The sequence below is a fragment of the Typopeltis vanoorti genome, chromosome 12, assembly GCF_054136105.1.
Source record: "Typopeltis vanoorti isolate ZY-2024b chromosome 12, IOZ_Tvanoo_1.0, whole genome shotgun sequence".
NCBI lineage: Eukaryota > Metazoa > Arthropoda > Arachnida > Uropygi > Thelyphonidae > Typopeltis > Typopeltis vanoorti.
Window position 1 is genome coordinate 13,964,737 of NC_143560.1, and position 14,853 is coordinate 13,979,589.

Here is a 14,853-nt window from a genome sequence, read left to right on the forward strand (position 1 = left end):
ATTATCTATATGGATTACATTATGAAGGAAAGTGGTATTAAACTTGATATCAAAATTGGAGATGTTAATGTTAGCTCCTTGCTCTATGCGAATGATGTTATACTTCTAAATAAATCGGCTACAAGTCTGAGATTCCCTGACTAAATTGAATAACTGTTTTGATAGATATGGTATGAAGGTCAGCAATAACAAGACAAAGATAATGAAAATAGGCAGAAGCATTGAAAATATCAGCTGCATTGTGAATGGAGAACCTATAGAACAAGTAAAACATTTCAGCTACTTAGGCATGATTTGTGAAGATGGTAAATTAAATATGGAAATAGACAACAGAATCAACAAAGCTGGTATGGTAGGAAGTCAACTGAATAAATTTATATGGAATAAGAGAGAGAGAGAGAGAAATGAGTTCAAAACACTAAATTAGCTGTATACAAGACAGTGTTCAAACCAATTTTAACTTATGGATCTGAGAGCTAGATCAGAAGTAAAACACTTGACCAAAGACTAGAGACTGCAGATATGAGAGTCCTAAGAAAGATTAGGGGTGTGAACAGATGGCATCAATGGCAATATCATATTTATTTATTTAATCGTATGGAGTTTCTTCCCTATTTCTCTCCCATCCCTACTGAGGTGAGTTGAGCCCCCTCATGGGGGGTTAAGTATTTATGATTGTAGATCCATGTGTGTGTGTTCATGGGGCCGGTTTGCCTGTTTGCGGGATGAAAAACCCTAGATAAACTGGTGGAAAAAACTCTGCTGTCCACGTCCAAGACTGGCTAACTTGGCTATGGCTGAGGAAGATTCTTAAGCTCCTCACGTCGTCGATGGGAATTGAACCTAGGACACCCCTTCCCCAGGCATATGGTTGCGAAGCACATAGCCACTAAGCTAACCGCGCGGACGAATATCATATTAAAAACGAGGATAATAGGAAAGAACTTGACATTGTCAGCATCTAGGAATGCATTAGCAGAGCTAATCTCATGTGGTATGGTCACCTGAAATTAGCTCTGGCGAGGAAAGATTAGCCAAACAAGTGTTCTCGGCCAGGTTGGCAGGAAAAAGACCCAAAGAAGAACAAGATATAGATGGATTGATATGGTAAAAAGTGCCTTAGAAGATAGATATATAAATATAAGATCTGACAATGTTGTAGCTTTGACAAGTAATAGATTGATTTGGCAGAAAATTGTAGGTTGGAAGTTAGTAATGATGTAAATTTTTCATTTAGTACTATCATATCTATCCTGTACACCCCTTGAAGGTAAATGTCAGGAATTTGATGATGATGAGTGAGAAATCTGAGTCAATGAGTACAAAAATCACATGAGGAGTTTCAGTTTAATCATCAGTTTTATTTATGTAAAGCTGATGATACTGTTTCACTCTTTGCATCTATTGGGAAATGCTGGCCATTATGCCTGTTTGTCAATTACCATTGATTTTGTTGTAATAGGATATGACAGAGGACAGGACAGGACAGGATGCACACATATCATTATACGTTAAGAGTGCACTCACTTGTACTGTGATGCAACCAATTAATAGCAAGGTGGCAACCTAAAACAGATACACAGTGGTAATAAGCATATTGCTTAGCCAGTATGCATAATTTAACTATTAATAGTGGACATTACAAGTTGAGAAAGAAGTATTTTCTCAAAATATTTCTTTATATTGATTCTAACCTCAATGGTTTTTGATTGTTTGTCATCTGAGTTGCAGCGATGTATGATATAAATGGTCATGTCCCTCTGGCAATATATCAGAGACATTTTAGAATTCAGAAAGACACTAATATGGCAATGCGTGTACTGTTTGACAATAACCCTTGACACTTCTGCACATGTTAGAAGAAGGCAAATCCATTCTGATATAACGGGGTAATCAATTAGTCTTGTGGGATGAGATTATTATTACACATCAGAAAATGAGCTTTTCTTTTAAGAACATTCTAGTTTTTAAAGTGATAACTATTTTGCCTGTATTGTGACAGACAAGAAAGCACATGATTTCATGTGTTGGTGATGAATTTGTGCATCCCTTATTCCTTTCTCTTCCTCAACACAAAATGACTCTTCTTGGTACTCTGTCAGCTACTGGTGGGCAGACAGTAAACCTTATGGGTTTTTTTTTGGTTTTTTTGAGTTCTTATGATACTAAATGTTTCTAACATTTGTTTGTAATGGTAGAGAGGTTGTTTGATTTTTCCATAAAACTGATTAAAGACATTAAGTTGTAGAAGTGAAAAATAGTATCATTAATAAAATAATAATATGTCGCCTTATCACTTATAAAAATGCATGAATTTTTTCTTCACAGATTGATAAACATGCTAATATACAAGTAGTTAACATATATGCTAGAACACTGGTAGTTACAATTGATCTAAAAATTGAGATGCAAATAGAAGAATTCATTATAATTAATAATGGAATCACTTACATTAATTTAAATATTTTTATTTGTAGAATTTTGGCTACTCTCCGGAATCCTATCCGAATGCAGAAGAATAGCTCCGTCTGCATTAATAAGTATCCAAAAATAATTATAACAAAAATTTTTAAATATAAAGAATTAATTAATTACAATTTATAAAACACATGAATGTTCAGTATTAGTCAGTATAACTTCCAAAAATTGAAAAACTTTGAGGCAATCATTTTTGTTAAGGTCTGGATTGTGAATGTTTGCCTCAGTTTTCTTCGCACAGTCTTTCCTGAAGTAAATAACTTTTATGTAACACTTTGGATTTGTTCCACTGAATCTTGTGTTCTGGGTATCTATTAATGTAGATGGAGCTATTCTCCTGCAGCCAATAGTGCATACAATATTATGCGCTTTCAAAATGAAATGATGCTCTCTTTTTTTGTGACTGTTTTCCTATAATTGTATTGGAAATGGCTGTGAAACAGCTGAAAATTCTACAAATAAAAAGATTTAAATTAATGAATTTCTATAATTAATTAGTTATAATAGACTGGTAGTTAAACAAGGTAAAAAGTAACCAGTTTCATGTCAGATAAATTTTCAATGACTAATTTTTAATTGTTCTTAAGAGATACTTGAGCTATGGGAGGTTTCTTCAATTAACACAAAAAACCACAATGGTTAAGTAATAATATTTATTTAAGAACATATATTTCAGCCTGAATATTACAGCTCTTCATCAGTAGTGACTTCATCAATAGTTAATTACAAAGTAGAACACGAACAATGGATTGATGTCAAAAAGTAAGAGCCACATGATGTTATTATAAATAAAAAAATGCAATGATATAATGGAGAAAATATTTCATGTTTGATAATTCGTTAACTATTTATTAATAAAAAATAAAAAAAACTTATGTGTGAATAAAATAAGACTTTCCCATAATCTTAGATTGAGAAAGGCAGTTGGCAGTCATTCTGATTTAAGTTTGGATGGTGAAGGTAAAGCCTCAGCACTTTCTTTAAACAAGTATTCAAATTTATACCGACACTGAAGAAGTAAGCATGTTTTTCAGAACATAAGATGTTGTAGTCTATATCTATTCTGTGCTCTGGCAGGCCAGATTTTTCAGATTTACTGTTGCAAATGCAAGGTTGGCGTTCTTATATTTTCTTTTCTACAGAGCATCCAGTTTGTACAAAGTAATAACAATGACAGTCACAAGATACTTGGTAGACACCACGGAGACCGTTTATCTTTTAGAGAGAAACCATGATGATAATTTGTTGAAAAAAAGAAAAGTAGCCACTAAATCGTGTTTGTTAAGAATTCTGGAAATGGGTTCTGAGATGCCAGAAATGCATGGGATTGGAACTCAACGTACTGTTTCCTTGTTATATGAGCTAGGATTATCATCATCATCAAATTCCTGACATACACCCTCAAGGGGGTGTACAAGATATGATAGTACTACATGAAAAATTTACATCATCACTAACTTGCTATCTACAATTTTCCTCAAAATCAGTCTGTTACCTGTCAAAACTCCAACATTATCAGATTTCATATTTCTATCTTCTAAGGCACTTTTTACTCTATCAATCCACCTATAATTTGGACTTCCTCTGGATCTATTTCCTGCCAACTGGGCAGAGAACAACTGTTTTGCTAATCTTTCCTCTCCCATTCTGTTTAAGTGACCATACCACCTGAGATTAGCTCTGCTAATGCATTCCTGGATGCTGACAATGTCAAGTTCTTTCCAAATATCCTGATTTTTCATATGATATTGCCATTGATGCCATCTGTTCATGCTCCTAATCTTTCTCAGGACTCTCGTATCTGCTGTCTGTAGTCTTTGTCCAAGTGTTTTACTTCTGACCCAGCTCTCAGATTCATAGGTTAAAATTGGTAAAAAGAGAAACTGACTAATTTCTCTCATATTCCATATGAATTTATTCAGTTGACTTCCTACCATACCAGCTTTGTTGATTCTGTTGTCTATTTCCATATTTAATTTACCATCTTCACTAAAAATTGTGCCTAAGTAGGTGAAATGTTTTACTTGTTCTATAGGTTCTCAATTCACAATGCAATTCATATTTTCAATGCTTCTGGTGATTTTCATTGTATTGTTATTGCTGAACTTCATACCATATCTATTACAACAGTTATTCAATTTAGTCAGGGAATCTTGCAGACTTGTAGCGGATTTATATAAAATTATAACATAATCCGCATAAAGCAAAGAGCTGAGATTAACATCTCCAATTTTGATATCAGGTTTATTAGCACTTTCCTTTGTAATGTGATCCATATAGATAATGAATAACAGATTAATGTCTGACACCAGATTTAATATTAAACCATCTTCCTGTACTTCCTTCACTTCTTCACTGACACCATATAACTGTAGCGTTTTGAATAGCTTCTCTCTTGGCACCTTGTCATATGCCCTTTCCAGATCTACAAAATGTATATACAGATTCCCATGATTTCTCAACTATTTTTCGTAAAGTGAAAATCTGATCCTGACAACCTGAATCCAGCTTGTTCTTCACCAAGCTTCTCTTCCACAATCAACCGTTTCTCAAGTATACTTGCATATATATCTTACCAGAAACAATCAGTAGTGAAATATCTCTTTAATTCTCACATTCAGTTTTATTTTCCTTTTTATATATGGGTAGTATGAGAGCTCTGCTGCAATCATCCGGAATTCATCCCTCTATCCAGGTCTTCTGAACTATGCAGTGCAGTCACATTAAGACTTTTATACCCCCATACTTGAGCATTTCTGGTTGAATATTATCTACTCCTGCTACTCGTCTACATTTCAGGCTTTTGGTGGCTTTTTCCACTTCAAGCATGGATATGTATTCCTGATTGCATGCCTGGTCAGTGTTTTTTAACACTGTGCTCTCATCACTGCTAGTTTCATTTAGCAATTTTTCGAAGTAATTACTCCATACTTCAAGGATATCTTTTTCTCCAGTTTTCATATCACCTTTATCATCTCTAATTCCTTTTACAGCACTCTTTCCTCCATTTCTGAGCTTCTTCAACAATCTCCAGAATATCTTGCCACCTTCTTGATATTTATTTTGTATGTTCTTACCAAAGTCTTTTCATGACTTTAGTTTAACTAGTTTTACACAGTGTTTAGCTTTCTTACATTTGTCTCTGTATTTTCTAAGATCACAATCTAACTTATTTGCCAGGAACTTTTGATATGCTTTCTTCTTTTCTTTCACTGCCTCTTTAACTTTCTGTGTCCACGATGGAGTTCTGATTTTTCTATCCTTACAGACAGCCTCACCATATGCCTTTTTGGCTGAATCAATCAGTGTTTTCTTCAGGGCTTGCCACTGAATCCGTAAAGTTTGGTTCCTGTTCTCAAACTCTTTCATTTTTCTTAAATGGTGTGTGTGTATTTTAGTCTATAGTTCACATCTGAGAACTGCTCAGATGTGAACAAATCAGAAAAAAAGATTCTTAAAATTATGTGAGGGAAAATAGGGCATTATACAGAGCCATACATAGTTCACATGTAAGTTGTCAGTCAGCAGTTAGAATTTAAAGAAGTGCAGGAAGATGATTTTATGCAAAGAGTGTAAGACAGGGTGCAGACCATACCCATTCTTATTCATCATCTATATGGATCACATTATGAGAGAAAGTAGCATTAAGCTGACATCAAAGTTGGAGACATTCAAATCAACTCTAAAATTTGCATAGATGACATTACTCTTAAACATATACAGTACAAGTCTTCAGAATTCTCTGCCTAAACTAATTAACTGCTATAACAAATTTGGCAGCAAATCAGCACTAAAATGATAAAAACTACAGGATGGAAAATATTAACTACAACCTGAATAAAGGATCTACAGATAAGTAATTTAGTAAAGTACCTATGCTATTTAGGTAAAATTTGTAGAAAAATGGCAAATTAAATTTAGAGATTTTATTACATTTTTAGAAAAATGGAAAATTTAGAAATAGATCATAGAATAAACAAGGTTGGTACTGTGATATGCCAATGGAATAAATTTTTATGGAAAAAGAAATAAAGTAGTCAAAACAATTAACTAGAATATAAGACAGTGTTCAAACCAATTTTAACTTATGGATATGAAAGTTGGGTTATAAATAAAAACAGCATCAAAGAGAAGAGACCAAAGATATGAGAGTGTTGAAAAGCATCAGGAGAGCAAAGATGGCATAACTGCCAGGATCGCATGAAAAATGAAGATATTAGGAAAGAACATGACATTGTTAGCATTCCACAATATATATCTACTGGGGGGGGGGGCTCTTCCTCCCTGACGCCTATGGCGCCCAACCTACCGAGTTCCGGACTGGTAGGCCGGTTCTCCTTGAATTCTGATGACTCAAAAGGGGGGTCCCCCGGTACCCCCCCCCGAGTTCCGGACTGGTAGGCCGGATCTCCTTGAATTCAGATGACTCGAATTTTGAAGACGTGAAAGGGGATTCCTCCTCCTGGCGCATACGGAGCCCAACCCCCCAAGTTCCGGACTGGTAGGCCGGTTCTCCTTGAATTCAGATGACTCGATTTTTGAAGAGTCGACACTCAGGGTTGCCCCTGAGTTTCAAAATGTTTCAAATAACTTGACAAAAAACGTGACACAAAAACGTTACAAAAAAAGCTTATCATTTTATATTATAGAGTAGATATATATATATATATATATATATATATATATAAATAATCAGGGTCGAATATTCCAGGTGTGCTAGGTATGTGGTGCAAACCCATGGAAAAGCAATATCACCGATATATTTTTACATTTATTCCTGTTAAAGACTTCCCTAATTATTTCCTGGCTTCATGTGATTCCTAAAATTAAACATAATATACTTAATGCTTCATGAAGAGGACACTTTCAATGTGTAAGCATTACATCACATTCGCGTTAATAGCCCAGGTATGTGGTCACAAATACAGACACCTTTGAACAGACGTATAGATGGTGCAGCAGGTCAAATTCTTAGTGTTCCAGTAGTTTTAAACCACCCAGAAGGTAAAGCAGGGTGTGCAATGAGACAAAAGCACCGAAATCAGTGGCCATGATTGGTTATTGTGTCAACCAATCTAATTGAACGTTGCCATTTGTCATGAGTTGCTGTTTGGTTTCGTTGTTTTTTGAGTTTCGTTTGTTTTAAATGCATGAAGTGTAAACTGACATGTTTAGGACACTGATATAGACAAGTTTTTAATATGTAATTTTCTATAAATAATTTATAACTTTTTTGCCTATATTTACAATGGGAAACAGTGTTTACAATCTACTGAATGTCCCGTTTTTCTGCCAGTGCTTTTGCAGATTGTATGATTGCAGTCGAAGAAGGGTAAGCCTCTTCTTCCAAATTTTGTTATATTGACACCTTTGAGTAATTCATATATACCAACCAAATATAGTATTCTTTTTCATTATTGTTATTCACTATATCTTAAAACACACACACACTGTTCCCACTCTATGCACATTTGGTTACAATTAATTGCATTACACCAATTAAGATGAGTGCTGATGTGCTATGCACTGTTAAAACTTTCATACATAGATAAAAATGCAATCATACGGTCAAATTGATGTGAATTTTGTAGCATAAGCCACACAACAGCACACCCAACCTAAATGGCCACACAATGCTGCCGACTGTGTGGGCATTTTGTGTATGTAGAGCTAATCTAAGGTAGAATGATCACTTAAACAGGAGAGAAAGGTTAGCATAAAGGTTTGATGCAACAATGGCAGAGAAAGACCCAGATGTAGACCAAGATGATATTAGACTGCCGACAGATAAAACTGATATGGAGGGAAATTATTGATAAGTTAGTAACAAATTAAAATTAAATAAATTATTTTATTTTTTCACCAGAGGCTGAGGCTAGTATATATGATTAACAAAGCATTTAGATTTAGCTTATTTTTGTGTAGTGTCATGTAGCTTGTGTCCTGTGCATATGTATATTTCCCTGATGATGATGACCTTGATATAGAGGTCAAAATGTCAAGCGTTATTTCCTTAATTGTAAGTAAAGTAGGTACTCAAACACATGTTTTTGTCTCCATAAATTCTACGCAATGAATAATTTACTTCGTAACAAGGTGAAAAAAAACTTTCAAATACTTGAGATGAAGCTAAGAAAAACTTGAAGAACAAGCTGGATTCAGACCGAATAACAGCTGTCAGGATCAGATCTTAACTTTATGAGTAAAAGTCGAGAAATAACAAAGAAACAGTGGGAATATAACAAGAATCTGTAAGTAAGTTTTGTAATAAAAAAATAGAAAAGCACATGAAGATATCAAGAGAAAAGTCAAATTGCTACAATTATAAGGAGTAAATGGAACATTATATATAGCAATATGAAGTCTATATTTAAGTTGTAAATCAGAAGTTAGATGTGAAAGAAGTACAGGAAGCTGGTTTGATGAAAAATCAGGTGTAAGACAAGGGTGCAAACTATCTTCACTCTTATTCTTTACACCTATATTATTATTATTATGCGACACCTCCAGGGTGTCCAAAGACTCATCGAGGGAGAGTGTGCCAACAGCATCGAATGATTGATCCCCGTCCAACTACTAACCGCGCTCAAACTTGCTTATTTTTTGCGTGGGGCATTAGTAGCAGAGGCTCTACCAATCAACTAACCTTTGCCAGCAAAGGTTGGTCGATATGTATCACATTATGACAAAAAGTGGCATTAAACCTGACATCAGAATCAGAGTTATCAATCTTAGCTATTTCCTTATTGAGATGATATTGTGCTCTTAAACAAAACCAGTGCAAGTGTCCAGATTCACTGTGTAAACTGCATAACAGCCATAACAAAACTGGATGGAAAATTAGCAACAAAAAGACTGAAATTATGAAAACAGGCAGAAAATGGAAAGCTTTAACTGTATTCTCAATGGAGAATGCTACAGACCATGTAAAATATTTCCGCAATTAAGGACAATTTTTGTTAATGATGGCAAATTAAATATGGAAATAGACAACAGAAAGCAAAGCTGGCAAAGTGGGGAGACAGCTGAATAAATTTATATGGAACAAGAGAGAAAGTAGCCAAAATAATGAACTACCAGTATACAAGACAATGTTAAAAACCAATTTCAGCTTATGGATCAGATAACTGAATTAGAAATAAAACAGTTAATCGGCAAATGGAGACCAAAGACTATGAGAGTTCTGAGAAAAATTAATAGTGGACAGATGGTATCAGTGGCAAAATCATATTAAAAATGAAAATATAAGGAAGGAATTTGACACTGCTAGCATTCAAGAATGTGTAAGCAAAGGTAATATGTATGGTCTGTTAAAGAGAATGAGAGAGAGGAAAGATTAGCAAAAGTGGTTTAATGCATGATAGCATGAAAATGACCCAATGATCCATTGGACTGATGCAACTGGAAGTACCCTAGAAGACAGAGATATGTGTTTTGACAATACTGGAGTGCTGACAAGTGGTAGTCTAATTTGGAAGAAAATTGTTCACAGGAGATTAGTAATAATGTAAATAATCACATAGTACTGTCATAGTGTCCTGTGTATCCTTTGAGGATAGCTATCAGGAAAATGATGAAGAAAATATTAGGAATACTGAAAACAGGTTAATACATACGTGCAGCCTAGCAGCTCAATATTAGTATATACTTGAGCCAGGCAAAGAAGACGTTGCTCCTCGAATCTGTCCATGTGTGAAAGAAGAAATTCTTTCCGAATTGCCCAGTGTTCTTCACTTTCCCATGGCTGGCGATATTTTTCTGTAGCATAACCAGACATTCTCCTCAACTATCAAATAAGGGGGGAAAAATTTCTCATTACTTAAAGAGTAACAAAAATTCATATGAGAGCTCTGCATAATTATCATCAATAATATTATTGTAAGACTATTCATCAGCATCATCAACAGCTTTCTTCAGTTCACACCGCTGGATAAATGCCTCTCCATGCTTCTTCCATTCCGACCAATCTTGTGCATATGTCCACCATAAAAAGTGCAAAACATCTTATTTTATCATCCTACCTTCCTGCTGGTCTACCTGGTTTCAAATAACTTGTTGTTGATAATCATTCTGTTACTCTTTTTGTCCATCTGTTGTCAGAGATTCTCATCACCATGTACTGTGATGAGAGGTCTGAGAAAGTTCCCAGCACCATTACATTAGTAATAAAAATTACTAATGTAATGTTCATTATCCTTGTTTGCTTTCTTATCCAAAATGGCTTGTTTTATTTTAAGTATAAGCATGCGATTAGCAATATCGATAGTCTAATTCCCTGTGCACAGTTTGGTGACATATGACTCAGAAAAAGTCGTCATTAAATGCTTTGGTCAATTACTGTACACAGGAAGTTCTATTTGTCCATACAAGCCTTTACAGATGACAATGATCTTGTTTCTGACAGAATGTCTTAGGACTACAGTTTTGCCTCTTAGATAAGCAATGTGGGTTATTTTTCCACTAATTAAAGACCCATTAAACACTTTTTGAAAACAGCAGAGCTGTCTGCAAAACCATAGCTCTAGACAAATGAGCATCTACAATAAGCCCTTTATTGAACTCCAAAAGATCCTTTGTTTTTCCCCATTGTGATCAACATTACTGATCAGCAGCATTCTTAAATAGTTGTCTAGAATAGAAGCAGGTGACCAAATATTTTGCATATACGCTGCATAATGTTTACATATATCTGCATAAAGGTTTTGTACGAACTCACTATTTTCATGTGTCTCTAATTTATTTCGATCTGTTTTCTTTCTGGAGTATTTTCATTATACGTTATTTCTGATTTATCCATATTTATTTGTAGGTCCATCTTCAAACTTACTTTATTTAATTCAGTAATCATGTGTTCAAGTTCTTTTGGTGATGCTGCTATTATTATATCATCAGTGAATTGTAGATTGCTTAAGTATTCCCCATCAATATTCAGGACTCTTCTCCCCAGTGAATTGTAGATTGGTTAAGTATTCCCATCAATATTCAGGCCTCATTTCTCCCAGTTCAGTTTTCTCATAAAGTATTCAAGAGCTGTAGCAAATAATTTTGGCCGGATAGAGTTTCCTAGTCTCTGACTCTTTTTATTTCTATTTCTCTTTCTTTTCCATTTAAATTTATCACTGCTGAATCTCTCTCTCATATAATATATTAATTATTATTATTATTATTATTATTATTATTATCTGAGACCTCCAGGGAGTCAAGGACTCATCGAGGAAGGCTCTAAATTACCCAGCCCAGGTATCATACCTTCCCTTAAATTCATTCACACTAGATGCACTCACTACCCCTAAGGGCAAATTATTCCACTCACTCACTGCTCTCTGGGAGAAAAACCTAGCTCTTATCACTTTCTTGACGGAGAACAACTTTAACTTCTATGGATGCCCACGTGTTCTCTTCCCGCCTTCCATATAATGAAAAATTTCATCATTTGAAATGCTATAACACCCATAACTCATAACTATCATCTATTCTTATATGTTTTAAAGCATCAAGCATTTTACATATACCTATTGAGTAAAAGTATTTTTCATTATCTATGAGAGCCAAAGAATATAATAAATTTAGTTTAATCCTTTATCCAAGTGTAAGCAAACAAAGTTTGTGCCTGAAGTATCTTCAGGACTGAGGCAACTCGTGGTAAAGGTGGACCAAGCTCTCATCACTCCTTCTCTTAGTATCTCCCATAATGCAAAGCACATCTCCTTGCAGACATGTATAATGCTATGCATTAAGGGAAGGGCCACTACCCAGACCAGTTTCGACCTTTATTGAATGTTCAAGTACAGGTCAAACTCCAAAAACTCAGCGTTGTACTCCTCAGTAACAAGCTCACCCTGCCACTGAGAAGAACTCTCAGAACCAGTTGACTCTACACCACAACAGGCTCAACCCCACCACTGAGCAGAGCCGCTCATTTGCTTATATCTCATCCGAGGGGGTAACAGCAACAGCCATGCCTCAGTTAAAACTTCATGGGCACAGCATTGCCATTCATCACCCAAGCTTCCAACCGGTTTCAACCTTTACTGAGGCCTTGTCAGTGGGAGTCAGACCCAGAGGTGGTGATACTAAGATGGAAGCAATATAGAAGTCATATTTACCTATACGAGTTGCCAAATGGTGTCTCACCTTATTATTAAATTACTCTGGATTTAGAGAAAGATGTTGGAAGTTTTTTTCCACTTCGTTAGACTATAACAAATTTAGTTTAATCCTTTATCCAAGTGTAAGCAAACAAAGTTTGCACCTGAAGTATCTTCATAGGTACTCATACCTATGAAGTCTTCATACGACCTCAATAAAGGTCGAAACCGGTCTTGGAAGTGGCCTTTCCTTTAATTCATAGCATTATACATATCTGCAAGGAGATGTGCTTTGCATTATGGGAGATACTAAGACAAGGAGTGATGAAAGCTTGGTCCACCTTTACCACAAGTTGCCTCAGTCCTCTTCAGGACTTCAAGTACAATACTTCAAGTGCAAACTTTGTTTGCTTACACTTGGATAAAGAATTAAACTAAATTATTTATAGTCAAACCAAGTGGGAAAAAAGCTTCCAAGCTTCCAACACTTAGTTCCCTAAATCAAGAGTAATTTAATAATGAGGTGAGACACCTTTTGGCAACTTGTATAGGTAAATATGACTTCTCCATTGCTTCCACCTTAGTATTCCTGGGTCTGGCTCCCACTGACGAGACCTCAATAAAGGTCGAAACCGGTCTGGGTAGTGGTCCTTCCCTTAATGCATAACATTAAGGGAAGGACCTTATACATGTCCACAAGGAGAAGTACCTTATACATGTCCACAAGGAGATGTGCTTTGCATTATGGGTGATACTAAGACAAGGAGTGATGAGAGCTTGGTCCACCTTTACCACGAGTTGCCTCAGTCCTGAAGATACTTCAGGCGCAAACTTTATTTACGCCTGAAGTATCTTCTTAACCAAGTGTAAGTATTTGCTTACACTTGGATAAAGGATAAACTAAATTTATTATAGTCTAACTAAATGGGAAAAAACTTCCAAAAGTCAAAGAAATTGGTACATGATATTCTTTTGTTTTTTCCAGTACTTTATTTAAGGCTTGTAAATGATCTAAAGTCGAAAAAGATGTTCAGAAACATGTCTATTCTTTTGGTTGACATAAATTTAATATATTGTTTGTTCAGCCATCTAAAATTTTTGTAAAAAAGCCTTATAAAGGACTGGAAGAAGAGTTATAGGTCCATAATTTCTTATGTCAGTTTTATCACCTTTCTAATACATAAGGATGATAGGTTTTTTTCCCCAGTATTCCAACTCAGGAGTTTTTCCTGTTCTTAAAAACTCAGCATACAATTCTAGTTTTAAGTGCAAGAGATCTTTTTTATCATTCTATTAGTATTCCATCAAGTACAGGTGCTTTGCATTTTCCATTTTTGTAAGTGCATGTTTTACTTCATTGGCTGTATATTCATTATAATTTTCCATTTCTCTACTGCTGTTTTCTTACTTTTCCCTTATTTGTATAAAATTCTTAAAATTTATTAAGATTTAGCTATAAAATTTAGCTATAATTTCCAACATGTTTGTTCTATGTGTGATCAGTATTCCACTTTCATCTTTTACACCTTTCATATAAGACTACATTATCAAGAAGTTTTCTTGGTATTTTTATACTGTTATGTTCTATTTGCTGTTCTTATAATTTTTGTATTGAAATGTTTCTGTTTCTTACACCATGGGCATCTCGTTTCATATTTCTTCTTTTTTCTATTAGGTCTTTAGTCTCCTTTTTTAATTTGCCTATATTATTATTATTATTATTATTATTAAGAGAGACCTAGAGGGAGTCAGAGACTCATCGAGGATTTTTGCTATTTTTGAATTCCACGATAAATTTTCAGCATTCCTTATTATACTTTTTGTTAGGATACTGTTGAGATTTTCAATATTTGGAATTGAAATTTTTTTAATGTCTTTTTCTAAATTTACTTGAAATTATTCTTTTTTTTCATTTCCAATATTTCTAAGATGTTTCTGATTTTCTTTTCTTTATATATATATATATATATATATATATATATATATATATATATATATATCAGTTTTTATCTTTCCATTCCTAGGTTTATTGCTATTTTGCTATCAATGATCTTTGCTTAACTTTACTTTCTTTATAATGTTGATGTCTTGCTAATATATAATTAGCATGTTTATTAATATATAATCAATTTCATTCTTGTCAGTTCCATTCAAGTGTCTCCAGATTCATGTGTTTTCAGGGCTTTTTTTTTCCTTCTAAAAAGTACATTATTTTTTAATTTTTTCTTCTGCAAATTCCACTAACATTTCCCCACTTCCATTTTTGTTGCCAACACCATTAAATTCC

The 14,853-nt window shown here is 34.5% G+C and overlaps 1 protein-coding gene across 1 annotated transcript in view; it reads right to left on the reverse strand.

Moving 5' to 3' along the window:
* The window catches only part of LOC150100589 (partner of xrn-2 protein 1-like), a 105,572-nt gene that overhangs the window by 71,805 nt on the left and 18,914 nt on the right, over positions 1 to 14,853 (reverse strand). Inside the window, exon 2 of the mRNA XM_090401985.1 lies at positions 10,095 to 10,264. Within this exon, the coding sequence (XP_090258111.1) occupies positions 10,095 to 10,255 (161 nt within the window). The 5' untranslated portion in view covers positions 10,256 to 10,264. The remainder of the gene's footprint in view (positions 1 to 10,094; positions 10,265 to 14,853) is intronic.